This window comes from Anolis carolinensis, chromosome 5 (assembly GCF_035594765.1).
Source record: "Anolis carolinensis isolate JA03-04 chromosome 5, rAnoCar3.1.pri, whole genome shotgun sequence".
Lineage (NCBI taxonomy): Eukaryota > Metazoa > Chordata > Lepidosauria > Squamata > Dactyloidae > Anolis > Anolis carolinensis.
Genome location: NC_085845.1, coordinates 125,025,449 through 125,042,517, shown reverse-complemented (window position 1 = coordinate 125,042,517; position 17,069 = coordinate 125,025,449). Strand labels below are relative to the sequence as shown.

At 37.8% G+C, this 17,069-nt stretch overlaps 1 protein-coding gene across 3 annotated transcripts in view; it reads right to left on the bottom strand.

Moving 5' to 3' along the window:
• Positions 1 to 322: 322 nt before the first annotated feature.
• The window catches only part of nwd2 (NACHT and WD repeat domain containing 2), an 86,583-nt gene continuing 69,836 nt past the window's right edge, over positions 323 to 17,069 (bottom strand). For 2 of the 3 annotated variants that reach the window (XM_003226253.4, XM_008119012.3), the window contains 4 exons: positions 16,212 to 16,415; positions 12,205 to 12,349; positions 11,216 to 11,805; positions 323 to 10,336 (listed from right to left, as the gene is read on the bottom strand). In XM_003226253.4, coding sequence (XP_003226301.2) covers positions 6,398 to 10,336; positions 11,216 to 11,805; positions 12,205 to 12,349; positions 16,212 to 16,415 — 4,878 coding nt within the window. In that variant the 3' untranslated portion in view covers positions 323 to 6,397. Of the gene's footprint in view, positions 10,337 to 11,215; positions 11,806 to 12,204; positions 12,350 to 16,211; positions 16,416 to 16,706; positions 16,932 to 17,069 lie in introns of all 3 variants that reach the window. The other variant, XM_062982218.1, reaches the window with a different exon arrangement.

Sequence of the window (17,069 nt, the reverse complement as noted above, 5' to 3'; positions counted from 1 at the left end):
CTTTGGCAGGGATCTTGGACATGTTCATGGCACTCACTATAACCTGCAATGTCATTGGAGGGAGGGCGGAGGGCCATCGGTGTCTCCTAAGTAGTGGGAGCTATAGTTGTTTGTGTAGGCAAGAGTTTGTCTGTGTAAGTGGACACCCCAGCCATATTTTCACTTTTATTATGTGTACAGATGTGATGTATGTATATGTGTGTGTGTGTGTGTGTGTGTATTCTACATTTGATTTTCTTTATTAAATCTTTTCAGTATTGTTCTATTATCTGAGTGGAGGCTACTAGGGACCGCTAGAGAGAGGATACTTTATTTTATTTGGGGGGGGGGGGATTTGAAGGAGGAAAACTATTTCCTCCATTTATCACTGGTTATAGGCTAATATATTTGGTCATTTAGATCAGTGGTTCTTGATTTGTGTCCTTTGCAGTGTTTTGGACCTTTCTCTCCAAGAGGCCCAATGCAGTATGATCAATGGTTCCTGATTCTGGGAATGGAGATTAAAAATATCTGGATAACTAGTGTTCTTGATTTTTTTCAGGTTCTTTTCTTTGGATAATTTTTTTAAATTGTTTTCTAAACAATGGATTTTCTCTTGCTTTAGGCACACACAACTGAGTAGGCAAGGCCAGATTTCCTTGTATTCCCAAAATACAACACAGTGGGATGAGCTGCTGAACAGATTTGGTTATGCAAAGGGTGGAGTGCGGGTGTGGCTCTGAAAATCAGATTTGGTGGGCAGCGCTTGACTTGTGGAAGTGCTTGTGGTCAATTCTGATGGAGGGGTTCTCCACTTGCTGCCCCACATCATAGCCAATCCCACTTAGCACCCAGCCGACTTTCTGTGTAACTTGTATGATGATGATGGTGGTGGTGCTGCTACTACTACAGAACTGACAGGAAGGATGGTAAGTTAGTTTCAGCTTTAAAATGAATGGGACCCAGCACAGATAAAAATGAATAGTAATTGGAATTAAGAGTCATAGAGTTTCCAGTTCTAGAGAACAATGGTGACCAATATTTTTAATCTTTTTAAAAAAGGAAGTCAAATAACATAATAATTACTTGAAATTGGCCCAGAAATGGTAGAGATGAGAGTGCCCGAAGGACTGCCATGAACCATCTTCTTTTCCAGTGTGAAGCAACAAGTGAATGTTGAGTGATTTTAAGGCTCACTTTTCAAACAAAGCTCAACGAACGTGCTGACAATTAAGGAAATTGATAAAAAGTGCCTAGGATTTGCTTCTGAATCTTCTACAGTACGCAGAAAAAATGTCATTAAAATATATTGGAGAAAAGTAAGTTTTAAAGCCTCTATATTAACTTGTGGAGCCTCCGCTGGCTCAGTGTGTTAAAGCGCTGAGCTGCTGAACTTGCAGACCGAAAGGTCCTAGGTTCAAACCCGGTGAGCGGAGTGAGCGCCCGCTGTTAGCTCCAGCTTCTGCCAACCTAGCAGTTCGAAAACATGCATATGTGAGTAGATCAATAGGTACTGCTCTGGTGGGAAGGTAACGGCGTTCCATGCAGTCATGCTGGCCACATGACCTTGGAGGTGTCTACGGACAACGCCGGCTCTTTGGCTTAGAAATGGAGATGAGCACCAACCCCCAGAGATGGACACGACTGGATTTAACGTCAGGGGAAACCTTTACCTTTACTATATATATATATTTTATTAACTTGTAAGGTTTATTCTGTTTTATTACTTTACGTGTTTATCTGCTCATGTGTTTGTTGGGGTCTGTTTTTATTGTAGTTTTTATACGGCATTGAATTTTGCCAGAGTTGTAAGCCACTTTGAGTCCCTTCCAGGGTGAGAAAGATGGGATATAAATGAAGTAAGTAAATAAATAAATATTATGAGTTGATTTTGAAAGGATGGCTCAATTATGAACTTGCACATTCATTTTAATCTTTAGTTGCTTATTTGTAATCGCAAAATAAATTATAGGAATATTTTAGAGAAGACTTCTCACGAAGATGGGCAAAAGATACCCTATCCCCACACGTATGAATTACAATACTAGCTACATAGCTGTGAGAAATTTCATTTTGTTAAAAAAAAAGTAAAACAAGACACAAATGCCAAATGCTGGTTTTCCACTGAATATGCACCTTTGATGAATGGAGAAAATGGAAATCGCGACAAACTATGGAATGTAGTATTAATTTATCCTTATATTCAGATCTGTGGACTGGTTGCAACAGTGATCAATACAATAGAAGAGTGTTGATTTCCAGTTATGTGGTCTTTTATTTGTGACATCACAAAAAAGATGTGGGAAGTGGCCAAGGGGGAAATGTCTTCAAGGCGATTGCACCACCTAGTGGTAATATTGTGTCAAGAGGTTTTGCTATTTCTCAATGTAAATGGGAGCTCTCAGCACAAAATCATCATACTGAACACAATAGTAATTCCCAGAAATATTCTAAAGGAGGGGGGGGGGGGGAGAATATAATTTTGTCTTTGTTACTTTGAAACTCTGGATAATGTATCTGTTGACCTACAATTATGATAGCAGTCATCTCAGGTAGCAACTCTGTTCATTGTACTGTATGAACGGAGAGTTCTTGTGGGAATGATGACTCTATTTTGGAAATAAACCTTTCAGTACGATGCACTTGGATGGTGGTGGTGGGGCAACTTGATTTGCTGCTCTGCCCATTAGCAAAATCCCTTGGTTTAGTATTGACCTAGAGATTTGCTCTCCACAAATCCATGTTTCACATTCACCTTGAACTCAACTGCTATCAGCCTAAACATAGGTCTACCAGCAATCATTTCCGTTTTATAGTCTGCCTCTTCAGAAATCTCCATCTAGACATTTTTGCAGTAGTATCTGCAAGTGAGAAGTCTATATTTTGACTTGTATTGCATTAAGCATACGGAGAAGCATTGCATAGCATCCCTAAAGGTATATCTCTCTCAGGGATGTCAGGTACTTTACTATCATATACAGTGGGCATGTTTAGCTCCAAAGCACTGCTTAAGCACATTATTCTACATTTTATCATAGGACAGAACAGCAGCCATTAACACAGTTGGGAAAAGCATAAGCTCTGTCGTCAGACTTAGCTCATTGCTGAAGCTGGCATTCTCTGTTTCTACGGAGACAAATACTCCCGGCTCAATCTGTGATGCGATATCAGGAAGTGGATAAGCCTTGGGAATCACTTTTATATTGAATGGATATTGCTCATAACTGCTCAACAAAGCTGGAGAGCAGCAGAGAACATCACTGAAATTCCACCCATTCCAGAAGGAAAGATGATTTCCCAATAAAATTGGAATGCCTTCATTTGTTTCATTATATAGTTTATATTTATTCATACAAACAATGCATACACAAGACTGTATATTGTTTGAAGACAGCAATAGATTTCTAATTTAACAACTCTGTAACAAAATTTAACTAAATTGAACATTTATGAAAATATAAATCTCTGATTGGGTAGTTCTTCCCCAACAATACAAAGTTTACATAAAAACATTCAATATGATCTATTGGTTGCAAACAAGTTAGGAAAAGTCATTCAAGTCACTTGATATATACTACATTGGCTTTCACACAGAATATGCACACACTGTAGTTATTCGCTAGCTTAGGTGCTTATTTTTGTCAGAAAATCAGTCACTGAGGCTCAAAACACAAAAGACGTTGGCAGTCCCATTTATTAGACCTAGGTCTGCCCAATAAAGTGCATAAAGTGAAGCTTTTGTGTGTCCAATTTTTAAAGCAAAGGGATAATAGGGGATGCCAAACCTTGTCTACATCCACAGCTTTACTCCCCTCCCAAAGATGATGATCTCTCATGCAGGATGAGGGCTCAGCTGTATGGAGGAAAAGGCTGTGGGGAGGGAAGATTAAATATCACCATACATAAAAGCCTTTCACTCTCAAAATCAAGTCACTTTATACACAACTGGGAAAAATTCTGCTTTAAACAAACAGGTCTTTCAATCTCATATGTGGTTTGAACCTCAGAGTTTGGTTGTTAACTATTAAAAAGAAAAGGAAATCTGTTGACTTTGTATCCTTTGAAACATATGTCAAGGACATGCCATGTTTAAAATAAGTAGTGAAGTAATCCCACAGCTCAGACTAAACTAAAGTACCTGCACATAAGTCAAATGACATTATGATCTTGTAATACCAAACTCTATGTATCTGCTTGTAAAGCCAGCATTAAATTCGTATGCAATGTCAACTTCATGTTGTAGTTTCTGACACTGAGGTGGAACCGGTATTGCTATCATATAAACACTTGACAGCTAAATCTTAGGGCTGGTTCATATATGTGTGTACATTGTTTGATTCTCATTCCAGAATAATTGAGCACTTAAGGACTCTCAGCGGAATATCTGCATTGAAAAATGTTGTTTGAATTGGGACTAAGTTGGTGATGATGAGTTTGTGATTACACTACAGTTAATGAATGATACATATCTGAGGGCCTTTCCAGACAGGACCTATATTCCAGGATCTGATCCCAGGTTTTCTGCTTTAGACTTGATTATATGAGTCCGCACAGCCAGATAATCTGGGATAAACAAAAAACCTGGGATCAGATCCTGGGATATAGGGTCTGTCTGGAAGGACCCTGAATGCAAATCAGCATTCCAGAGATGTTCATACTAAAATGTTTTGAAATAGTACTTCTTTTGTACAAAATACTTCCTGTCAGGAATGGGGTGTTGGCCTATTTTTTTGAATCTCCATTTAAAACTACACTTGTAGTGATTGACACATGTCTTTTGAAGGAGAATGCCCCATTAATACACATGCAAACCATTCACACTGGTGGTGCCTGTTTTTGGCATCTCCCAAGCAAATGGGAAGGATTAGCCACCCTAATCCCAAGTACTTTACTTTAATAGAGCTGTGGACAGAATGTGTATAAATTATCAGTTCATCAGTGGGTTCAGCTAAATGAGCTAAGTGATGAAAAATAAAGGACCATATTTCACCATGTTTGCATTAAAATTGATAAAAGTACTAGAAAAAGGCCATGAACAGTCCTTCAGCAGGAAGTGAAGAGGCATAAATACTGTATATAGAAGTAAGAAATTCATTATAAAGTGGAACAGTAAAGAACCCTTTGGGGCAACTGGAATTTTCAGCACATACATAAGCATAATGTTAGTCCCAGAGTATTTGGTCATTTGATCTGTGTTTCACACAGGAAATAACAGGAATGACAGTAAGGCAAACACTACAAGTATCAAGAGCAATACACAGCATGTCTGAATGCTTCCTGCTCAGATTTCAGCAAGGATTAAAAAATGGACTTGCTTATAACAGAAGGATTAAGATATCTGTTTTAAAATAAAAGAGACAATAGAATGAGAGGTGGGAAGAGGATGTCACTGTTTATCCCTAATGCCCTTTTCTTTGAAGATTTTTTTTTTGTATACACAGTACTAAAATACACTGTGAAAGAGACAGAAAACAACACAATTTCAGGGGTTAGGACCCTTTCTTACTTGATTAAGATAATTAGTAGTTCCTATCATTTGTACCTTTGTAACAAAAGAACAGGAATACAAATACAAATGTACAATTTGCGTAAAAGTGTTTTTGATTATAAGATGACTGATTAGCTACCTCACATGTTGCTATTTTTAAAGTTTGGCTTCTATCCTATTTCTGCGGAATCAGTGGATGCAATCCAAGCAGAGTGGAGTAAAGTCAAATCCGGTGAGATGTGTTTGTTTCCAATCAAATCAGTAACACTTAAATGTGTTGAACAGCTGTTGGATTGTGCTTCTCCTTTTTTTCAAATATTTATTTATTTACTTATTTACAACATTTATACCCCACCCTTGTCACCCGAGGGGACTCAGGGCGGGGTATAAATGTTGTAAATAAGTAAATAAATAAATATTTTTTTAAAAGGAGAGGCACAATCCAACAGCTGTTTAACACATTAGTAGAAGCTACTAATTCAAATGTTTATGGAATGCATCAAGTCTTCCAGGCCGACATGTGACATCTTATCATGTGCACCATTAGAAGGATAAAACCCATTTTTGCATGCTGTACCTATTTCAAGATACCTGGAGATTTAGACTTACAGCCACCTGATTTTTTTTTAAAAATGGCTGGTTTACCTCATTCCAATATGAAACGTAGCTTTGAGGCTCAAACATAGCTTTATTTATTGTTAAAAAAGCTTTAAAAATCATTTCCAAAAATTTGTGTAATGTGAAAATAATGTTGATATTGCTAGAAATTTTGAGCTAAGGGCCTTGGATTAAGATTCACATTTGAATATTTAAACTTGCAACCCATTCATTTTAATTGTTCTCTTTTCAAACTTGTTATAACAAAATACAAACAAGATAAACAGAAATTTGTTGTGTGGAATGATGAACTGTTTTGTCAAATATATATAATCAATTGTCAGAAGTGAATCCGTGCCCTCTGCAATCTATGGCAGAACACACTTTGTCATAGCAGTAGTTATGTTTTTTGGTTGGGGTTGCTTCACTTGCCTCTGGGTCTGTCACTGTAATTGGACTATCTCTTGCAAACACTTCTGTAGACTCTCTCCAGATGCAATCTGCTGTCACCTTGAAGCTATAACTGTGACACTTCGGTTTAATCACTTGTGTTGCATTGTTGAAAATCTGTCGGCTATTTGAAGTAGCAATTTTAATTTTCAGTGCTGCATCCACTCGATCCACTACAGTGTAAGTGCCTATGCTTCCATCATCAAAGCCAACAATAATGTTCAAATGCCTCTGGGAAAGAGCAAGGAAAGTTGGAGTTTTATAAAGGGAACAAGCACCAATATTTTTGCCATCTGCCAATCTCATTACGATTAGGATGGAAATTGCACCGTTATCATCATCCTCTTCACCAGTACGAAAACAAATGTAGACAAGGTAGCGGCCATCCTGGGACAGCCTCTGCCTCCAGATAATGCCAGAAGCATGAACAACACGAAGCTTGCCACTGTGAAGATCAAGTACATTGATATTCTCATCACCACGGGATATAATCCCCAGTTTCCCATTGGGTGATATTTCAAAATCCTCTAAAGTCTTTAAGAAAGTGTTGGGGAGTTGCACACGTCTGCAGATGACTTCTTCAGTAAGACTCCAGATGTTCACAGTTTCAGTTGATGTTATAAAGACCACTATGTCAGGGCAATCTGGGATCAGTTTGATATCAACAATAGTTATCCCATCATCGCAACAGAATTTCTTGGTTATACTCCCAGTCCAGAGACTCACTGCCAACACTTTATTTTTTGTCATTCCAACTACAAATGTATTAGCAGTGGTTATAAATGCATTCTGTAAGGCAACAAGAATATTGCAAACTCTGTGGCCTGTCGCCAGTCTCCAGACTCTTGATGCATTTTGCTCACAGAGGGAGACAACAAACTGATCATTGTGTGTTATCAGCAACTGGCTTATCCTTTGACCATTAATGCGGAAGAGATTTTCACCAGAACCAGTTTGCCATACATACTGACTGCATTTGTCGTCGGAAGTAATCATCAACTTTCCATTGGAAGTCAGCACACAATTTTCAACAATACTTTCATGCTTAAATATAGCTTCAATAAATCCCGTGCCAAAGTTCCACTTATGTATAACTTCAGACCCATCAAGTGTGTAAATCACTTCACCTTTGGCGGGCAACACCAGTCTTTGGATTGGCTTGCCAGTTTTGTCAATATTGGACATTGCAGTTATAATATCTATATCCCAGATAGAAAGGACACCACTGGTAGATAAGGAGAGCAGCATATTATGATGATTTGACTTAATTAATTTGACAATATTTCCTGAGAGTTCTTGTAAGTTTGCCATACACTGTCCTGTGTCTCTCCTCCAAACAAAAATGGCAGAGGTATTTTCAATAGAAGCAACAATGCAGTCACCGTTTTTGGACAACACAGCTGATATAAAGCGTTCATTGTGTTTAGCTCTAAACTTTTCAGCAACTTTCCACATGCCAGTGTCCAGCAGCTCTATATTAAGTGCCTTACATATTAAAATCGCACTTTGGTCTTCAGCTAGTTCAATACTGATAAATTCACTGTCTCCCCTCTTGCAATCAAAGTCATCTGTCAGTTGGGGGTTGGTGATTTCTTCAGTATTCCAAAGGGAAAGACCACCTTCACTGTCCACCATCACCATCTCTTGAGCTGTATCTAGGACCAGAAGATATTTAACAAACCCACCAGAAAATTCTGAAGTCACAGTAGCCAGCTTGTCTCCACTGCCTAAATGGAATATAGATGCTGTATTCAAGTACTGTCCACAGAAAGCATACATTCCATCTGGGGAACACTGGACACAAGTCACTTCATACCAGCAATGGAATTGATAAAGTGGCCATCCATAAAGTAGATCTATTACAGTAATGTCTTTGCTAGCTTCTAGCCATGAAAGTGCATGATTTATTGAGAGAGTAAACCCATTTATAAAACTGGAACCTACACCAATTCCACCATGCTTTGATCCCTTAATCTCTACCTCAGACAGAAGGCAGGAATTTAGGTTGTCATAAATCAAGAGTGTGTTCTTTGTTGTGGCCACAACAAGGTACTTTTCATCACTAGAGAGTTTCATGCCCAGGATTACTGACTGAGCTGTTGTTATTTGCCGTAATAGCTGACGAGTCTCTACATCCCAGGTACTGATGGAGCCATTTTCAAGAGCTACAATGACTGTACTTGGATTAAAGGTAGGCAGGATTTCGGTGACTTGAGTGCAACTGGAAGACAACGGTAGTCTCTCAGGGCTGTAAGTTACATCCATTGAAGAATGCAGCGGAACAATGGAGCAGTATTTCGGACCATCTTTATCACATTCCAGAAGAAGCTGTCTCAGTTTAGGCAATGAACTAACAACTGGAAGAAGTCTCTGCTGTAATTCAGCAGAGAGGGTACCTGGATATTTTATCACTTTGTATTTTATAGCGCGAAGTGTGTTTGCAAGGAATTTTAATTCTTTTTCTTGTGAATAGTTGTAGGCCAATTCCACATCAGAGAGGGCTTTGTCAAACTGTCCAATTTTGATCATAGTATATAACCAACTGAAATTCATAATGACACCATACAGCATGTCATCTGTTTTCCCACACTGAGTCAAGTGGTGTAAAAGTTCTGTCATTTTTCTGTGGTTGACAAAAAAGATGTCAGGTTCCAGAGGGTTACACTGGAATACCCAAGGCTGATCAGGTGACTGCCTATCAAAATTGGTCTGATCCATTATATGTTTTTCTTCATCATTCATGCTCCTACTGTCACTATCAAGGCAACCATTCAGGTACTGGTCTTCATTGTAAAGAGACTTCCTTCTACCTCCCGACCAAACACCCAGGAAATATTCAGCCATCACTGTATGCATTTCATGAACATCTTCTTCATTATGAAGATACATCTTTTGGGCAATAAGTTGTAGATGCCTGTTTGCCCATACTAAAAGGGTAACATTTTTAACTTGCCTTTCCATTAAGTATCCAGTTAGTCCTTCTTTCAGTCGTGCAATATAAATGTAAGGAACTCTCAATGGGTTGTGATGCCTGATGCTGTCATTTAGTTCGAACATAACTGTGTTATCAAGAGCCAAAATGTCTTCCAGTTCCATTTCACTGAGACCAGACTTGGACATGGTGATGTAACCAATGGCACGTGAGGCAAGTCTGGGTCCACAGTTGTTTTCTACTGACCAGAACATTTGTTCTATACTATCATGAACAGTCACACAGAGAGAAGACTCATCAACATCTTTGTGAGATCTCCAATTTTGGACTTCTCTGAAGGTTAAATTTACAAACATAGGCAGTGTGCATCTGGAAAAAGCTTCATTGACATAGATTTGCTGCCCTGATGTTACTTTTCTTTTAACTTGGAGCAACTGTTGCTTGAGAACTTGACTACACATCTTCCTGTCTCTAGGTGTCAATTCAATGTAGTTATCCTCATTATGTATAAGGCACCTCAATTTTTGCAGGATTCCATGTTTGTTTGGCAGTGTTGACAAGATAATTCTCACTGAACGGGGCAAATGAATAGGGAGCCACCATAGTTTTCTGGCATCATCATTATCTGACAGCTGCTCCACAGCATCAAATATCATAACCAGAGGTCTATGAAATGTAGATTCATTCAAAAGATTTATAAATAACTCCCGGAGGTCGTGGATTTTTTTGGGATAATTTTGCACGAGGCATCTATAGTTAATTGCTAATTGTTCACAAATACTTTGAAGCAGGTTCCTTAGGTCTGTACTCATCTCAGTGGATCCCAAAAATCTGATAACTACTACAGGGTCAGATTCTGGTCCCATTTCTTCCTTCAACCAACCATAAGCCTACAAATACAGAAACGTAGATAGGTTATTATCTGAACTACCAGAACAACAAATAAAGCACAGTAAAAAAACAAATACATCTTAAAATAGTAAATATTGATGAGAATCAAATTAAATATCTATATTGGGAAGTTCAGCCCCATGGAAGTAAAGTCTATACAGCTGACCATCAATTTGGTTAAAGCTGCTGTGTTCCTTTCTTAGGTCTTTTTTCTTGCTTTTGCTGCACATTTTTTCTTTCCTTACAAAGTAACTGGCAAATGGGAGCCTAATAAATCAAAATACCCTTATGCTGGCTGTTCTGCGGTTTGAATCTGGGGACAGCAGTGTGAACTTCCCTCTGTCAGCTCCAGCTCCCCATGCAGAGACATGAGAGAAGCGATGGTATAACATCTGGGAGTTTCCTGGGCAACATCCTTGCAGACGGCCAATTTGCTCACACCAGAAGTAACTTGCAGTTTCTCAAGTTGCTCCTGACATGAAAAAAAGCTTCTAATATACAAGTGCTAACATGATTATTCTTCTGTGTATCTTACATAAATGGCCACTGCCTAGCACTATGTCATTTCTTAGCTAACCAGAATGATAGCTACATGATTTCTTTGGGATCTTTATTCCAGTGCAAAGCATTGCTTTGCAAGTTTGTAAGTCTTATGGCTTACCCCGTTAAACAGCCCTACTGAAGAGTCAAAAGAATCTTGGCTCTAAAATAGCCAAGATCTATACTGATCTGTTCTGAGGGGGGAATACATGGAGAAATCTTAGGAGGGTTTAGAATTACAGCTTTCTGTAAAATATGGTTAAAATAAAAACAGCTTTGCATTTCTGTAGCTACGTTTATTATAGTATAGCAAATACAGATAGGTTTGTGTACTTTACCTTCTTTGCAACTTCTGCTAATAAGAAGGTTTTTCCAGTGCATGGTCCTCCATATATGACAAGAGGGTTAATGTGGCCCATTTTCCTAGGCCGGATGTATTTGTGCATAATATTCCTAGCATCACACTTGTATTCATAGAATGAAGAGTAGGTTCGACACAGTGAGGAATGTTGAAGGACTTCATCATAGAGCCAGTCTGTCTCTATATCAAAATTCTGTTGCACAGTTGCTTGAATGATATCAACCATGTCTTCATAAAACTGTTTGCCAAGCCCTTCAATGTAGTGGTTCTCCACTTCTTGTGTATAACCATATTTGATGTCACAATGGGTGACAGAAGTGTAGACTCTCAGATTTGATGATGCTACAATGGTAGGAACAAATTCATCCCTGAGTTTGATGAGTTTCTCAAGTGCTTCTGGGTCACGTGTATGCTTTCCACCTGTGTGAAGAACATCCATGTATTTCTCCATCTCTGGAACTTTAACAAAACGCTCTATGTTTGCAATCTTCCGTATGTAGCAAACACACTTCTTTAGGAAAGCTGGGGTTTGTTTTCCTAATGCAAAATCAAATTCATCTTCGATAGCTGGGAGGGGAATAAAAAGAGGAAGAGGAAATCTAAAGCTCCTACAAAACAGAGTGAAAAATGCTCTGTTGAATCTAACTCCACAATAGGCCACATACTTTCCCCATATTCTGTTGCTGGTGATAGGGCCCCAAAAGGAAAAAAATAAATGCATTTTGTGATTTTTTTCCCCATTATCTTTCCTATTTTTAAGTCACCCAGGAGCATGATAAAGAGCATGGAAGATTCTAGGTACTGTTATATCTGATTTATAATTATGTATGATTAGTGATTAAAATTAAAAGAAAAGCAAAATGTTTCCTGTTTTGCACATACTCCCCTGAGCATGGAAATATGCTATAGATGATAATTATCAGTGTATATCTGCCTGTGCATTGCGTAACTGCATTTAAGGTTTACCAGAAAAAAGATATCTCTTTGCTTGACTGTGCTTCATTTTCCCCTTTTCATATAGCATCTTCACAGCTGTCTTAATAATCATCTTAATTTCTTCTGTTATCTCCTGCCATTTGGTCTCACTTACAGGGTTTGAGGATGCTTCCATCTTAAAAATGAGAAAAATAAAAAACAAATTAGTGCTGTCAATGCCAGCACTTGCACCTTTGCCAATAATGGAGGTTACAAATACGCTAACAACCAACAATGATTCAAGATCTAGCTCAAATAATTCATCAATAACAAAGCTGCCTTAGACATCAAGGATATTCACACATTTCTCTGTATTTTGCAGAATGTGTAGAAAAAACATTCATGAAGGTAACTCATGAAAATTCTATAGCAGGGCGTCTAACAGTTACAGAACAGAATGTAAACCAAACTACAAATAATAGAATAAAAGCCAATTGACAGTTTGAACTATGGCAGAAGAATGTGTCTTTGCATTGAGAACTGCCTGAAAATAAAAGCCTAGAAGGAAAAATATAGATTTTTCTTGAATTTAGGGAGATTTTAAAAAATTATTAAACATTTTATTAAACATTAAACTTTGTATATTGTATTTTATGACTATTTTATGACTATTTTATGATTGTTTTAACTGTTTTAATCATTTTAGTTTATTTTATATCAGTGTAATGGCATCAATTGCCACTTGTAAGCCGCCTTGAGTCCCCTCGGGTGAGAAGGGCGGGGTATAAATAATTGAAATAAATAAATAAATAAATAAATTTTCAATTTATACAACATAAAAGGGAGAAGAGGGGGGGAAAAGAAAAAAAACATTGAGAGGTGGAGTTATTGTTAATAGATTAAATTGTTACAAACATTAAATATGTTGCAAAAGATGGAAGGGGTCAAAGAAAAGGAGCAAAGAAAATGATAAATGTACAAAGTTTTCTTAATGTCCTTATTACATTGGGAAAAAACAGGCTTTTAAAAGCAATTTTTCTCTTTTTATACATCTATTTCTTCATTTCAATTACAAGGATGATATAAAAGCCAAAAAATTCTATGTATCTACTATAGTAAAGGGCAGAGTCATGTTGTTAGTCCAATAGCCAATCTTCTTCCAGTATTATCTCAAGATCTTCTAGTACAGTAGTTCTCAACCTGTGAGTCCTCAGCTGTTTTGCTCTTCAACTCCCAGAAATCCTAACAGCTGGTAAACTGGCTGGGATTTCTGGGAGTTGTAGGCCAAAACATCTGGGGACCCACAGGTTGAGAACCAATGCCCTAGAATCTTATTTCAGTTTCTCTTCATTAAAAGTTCATCATCATCATCATCATCATCATCATCATCATCATCTGTCCATATTCTTCCAAGTAGGGACAATTCCAAATTATTCCATATTCCTTTTAGTATCTTTTTAAAAGGGTAAAGGGGGGGGGGGGTAAAGGTGTCCGACTCTGGGGGTTGGTGCTCATCTCCATTTCTAAGCTGAAGAGCCAGCGTTGTCCATAGACACCTCCAAGGTCATGTGGCTGGCATGACTGCATGGAGCACCGTTACCTTACCGCCCGAGTGGTACCTATTGATCTACTCACATTGGCATGTTTTCGAACTGCTAGGTTGGCAGAAGCTGGAGCTAACAGTGGACGCTCACTCTGCTCCCGGATTTGAACCTGCGACCTTTTGATCTGCAAGTTCAGCAGCTCAGCACTTTAACACACTGCACCATCGGAGACTCCTTTTCCATATTTTTCCATAATTATTTTTGAATAGTTCAGAGCTATTATTTGTCAATTGAATTCCTATATATTTTACTTTAGGTGTAATATTGATTTTTGTCTTTTGTTTCAGCAACTTGAACTTCTCTTTATACATATTATGAGTATAACTTTTACAACTTTTGTTTTGTCTTGACTGATTGATAGTCCTGCCACATTTCCAAATTCCATTATTATTTCTAATGCTTTTGGAATATTCTGTAGAGGATTTTGTGTCAAAATCACAATGTCATCTGCAAAGAGTCTTAACTTGTAGTTTTCTTGCTTAATTGTTAAACCTTCCATATTGGTTTTTGATTGAATTTGCCTCATCAATACTTCCACTGCCAGTATAAAAGGTAAAGGTGAAAGTGCGCATTCTTGTCTGACACTTTCTGAATTTCTGTTTTTTTAGTGAAATCATCATTTATTTGTATTTTTACAACTTGTTCATAATAGATTGCCTTTACTCCATTTCCATTTTTTTCTCCATAGTCTATTGTCAATAGCAATTCATAAAAGTCCAAGAAAACTTCACTTTTCAAGTGGACTAATGCTCCACTGTTGGGAGAAGTGGCAAAAAAGGCAGCTTGTAACTAATTTCTTTTTGCCATATCCACATCCGTCTCCAAGTACTAAACGTCAAAAATGGCATTAATATTGATGGTGGTTTCTGTATTGACAGTGTGAATGCCTCCACCTAGTGCTTTCATAGTAACAGTATCATTTATATCTACGACAGTAGCAGATTGACTGCAACAGTATCATTTTTAATGATTATATCAATAATGAAAACAGACCTTATAAACAACTAATGAACTGTATTGATCCATACTTATATATCAACAATATGAGAATGGAAACTAAGTTTGGAACTTCCAAAGTCATATATGTCATAAAGGCTGATGTGTGAAAAAGGTGATTTAAATAAGATATACCAGTAAAATATATTGACAGAGCCAGGCAGCTGAAGGCAGTTTTATTCAAATCCAAGCATGGATGAATATATGTTCTCCAGGCCAGGACCCACAAGACACTTAGTGGAGGTGAAGAGCAGACTTATGATCAAGAACATAAAGTTAAGATCACAGCCCTAATTTTTATAGTATGATAAATTTTTATAGTATAATAATAATATTATGATGTAATACAATGCAATAATAATTATAATTCACTATTATAATTGTATATTTATATTAAATACAATATTACTAATAATATTGCAATATAGTTGTATAATATAATATATTGTATGTATATATACTTGTAAACCGCCCTGAGTCCCCTTCGGGGTGAGAAGGGCGGGATATAAATGTTGCTAATAAATAAATAAATAAATATAGTAGGCTTGGCCAATCCAGAGGTTTTTTGTTAATATTAGAAGCTGGTGATAAATGGAAGCCTATGTCCTTTGCAGTTTGAGTACACTGGCGCAGTCTTTTGCTTCAGGCCTTGCACTTTCTGGAGCCAGTCCAATTCATATGTGCATCATACTGAACCAAATCTAATTTTGAGACAGTACTATTGCATGTACAATATGTTATAGTGGTAAGAGCTGAAAGCAATTTCCCCTAAACAAGGGTTCAGTTTGAAATCTGAAGAGGTTTATTTTTCTGCATCTATTTCTGCACTGATTGGTTTGAAGACTGCAACCCTCCAAGAGCAGGTTCAGAGCTGTTTTGCTTTGGGATCCTGTTCTATTTTACAAATGAACTCTGAATGGTGTAGCCATGGAATAGGATAATTCATTTTCCTAAATTATCGGCTGTTCTGTCGGCTGTGAGGAAAGATGCCAAGTGGAATGGTGTATATGCTTCCGTGTGTACTCTGGCCTCTTGCCAGCTCTGAACTGGACTGCAATCAAAAAATTATTTTGCTCAACAGCCTCTAGATATTAATGTCTCTCTATCTCTACAAACCAGTGGAGTGTTTGAACTTTTTATTTAAGGGTGATCAAATTTGTTCTCTTGAACTATACGCAGCTCCTGGCCAGTCAACTGAATCAGAAATAGAGAGAGAAAGAGAAAGAGAGAAGAAGAAGAAAAAGAAGCAGCAGCATGAATAGGAACTGTGGAAATTTGATTATGATATCAACAGGGCTATAGGATATATCTGTATGAATATATATCTATACTATGAACTATAAATACAACTGCCATGGCTTTCCCAGATGACTCCTTTCCCATCAACCCTATGGAATGATTGCATCCAGAACATACTATGAAACAAGTTGAAGTCTACATTAAATGAAGGTGATTTACCATATTGGGATTGCTCTTCAGCATTTCAGATTTTGGTTTCAGATAATAAGTTGGTGGCACTGCATTCTCATCTCTGCAATACCACTCTTCCAAAATCCTTGTTTCCAGTTTTGCCTCAACAGTAGCATCCAGAATCATTTCAAATTCTGATGATTCCACTTCTCCTGGTATTCGCATACTTCCGTATTTTTCTCCCAAAAGGCCCTGTGTAGACATAAGAGAGAATACAGTTTAGTAACAATGCTAAAGAAATATTTAGTTGATGATTTATTTCCTAGTTTGGAAATGTCCCACTTGCTATGAAGACATAGTCATATCTATGTTCAGCCTTCTTCAGTAGACCCTCAGTGAACTGGAACTTATATTTGACCTTGTCACACACACCTCTGGAATTGCTGTGGATCGCCGCAGATCATGGCGATCCCAGTGATGCCCACCCAGGGGGATTGGGTACCTGTTGCCCCATGCCCTGCAACATCCTGTCTCCCCCCCTACCTCATCACATGGGGGAAGTGCGAAGAAGCTGGCTCTTTCCATTGATTTCAAGGGAAAGACAGGAAGCCTCCCATCTTTTGCTGCCAGCTTATATTTGGTGGAGGCAGGTTTTTTCCCCAGTTTGGTCACGGAGCCACCCCGGATGTACTTCTCTGGTGAGTGATGGGAGTCAGTAGGATCAGTGGACAAACTTGCAAAAATCTGTTGCCACTGCCAAAAATAAGCCTGTGTGAAGAGGTAAATAAACCAGAACTCCTAAGCAACTGGAAAAAAAATCAAAGAAATAATACTTTAAATAAAAGTTAAAATAAACTAATTATTAACAGAAAGGCTATATTAATTTATGTTTGGTTTATTCATCTT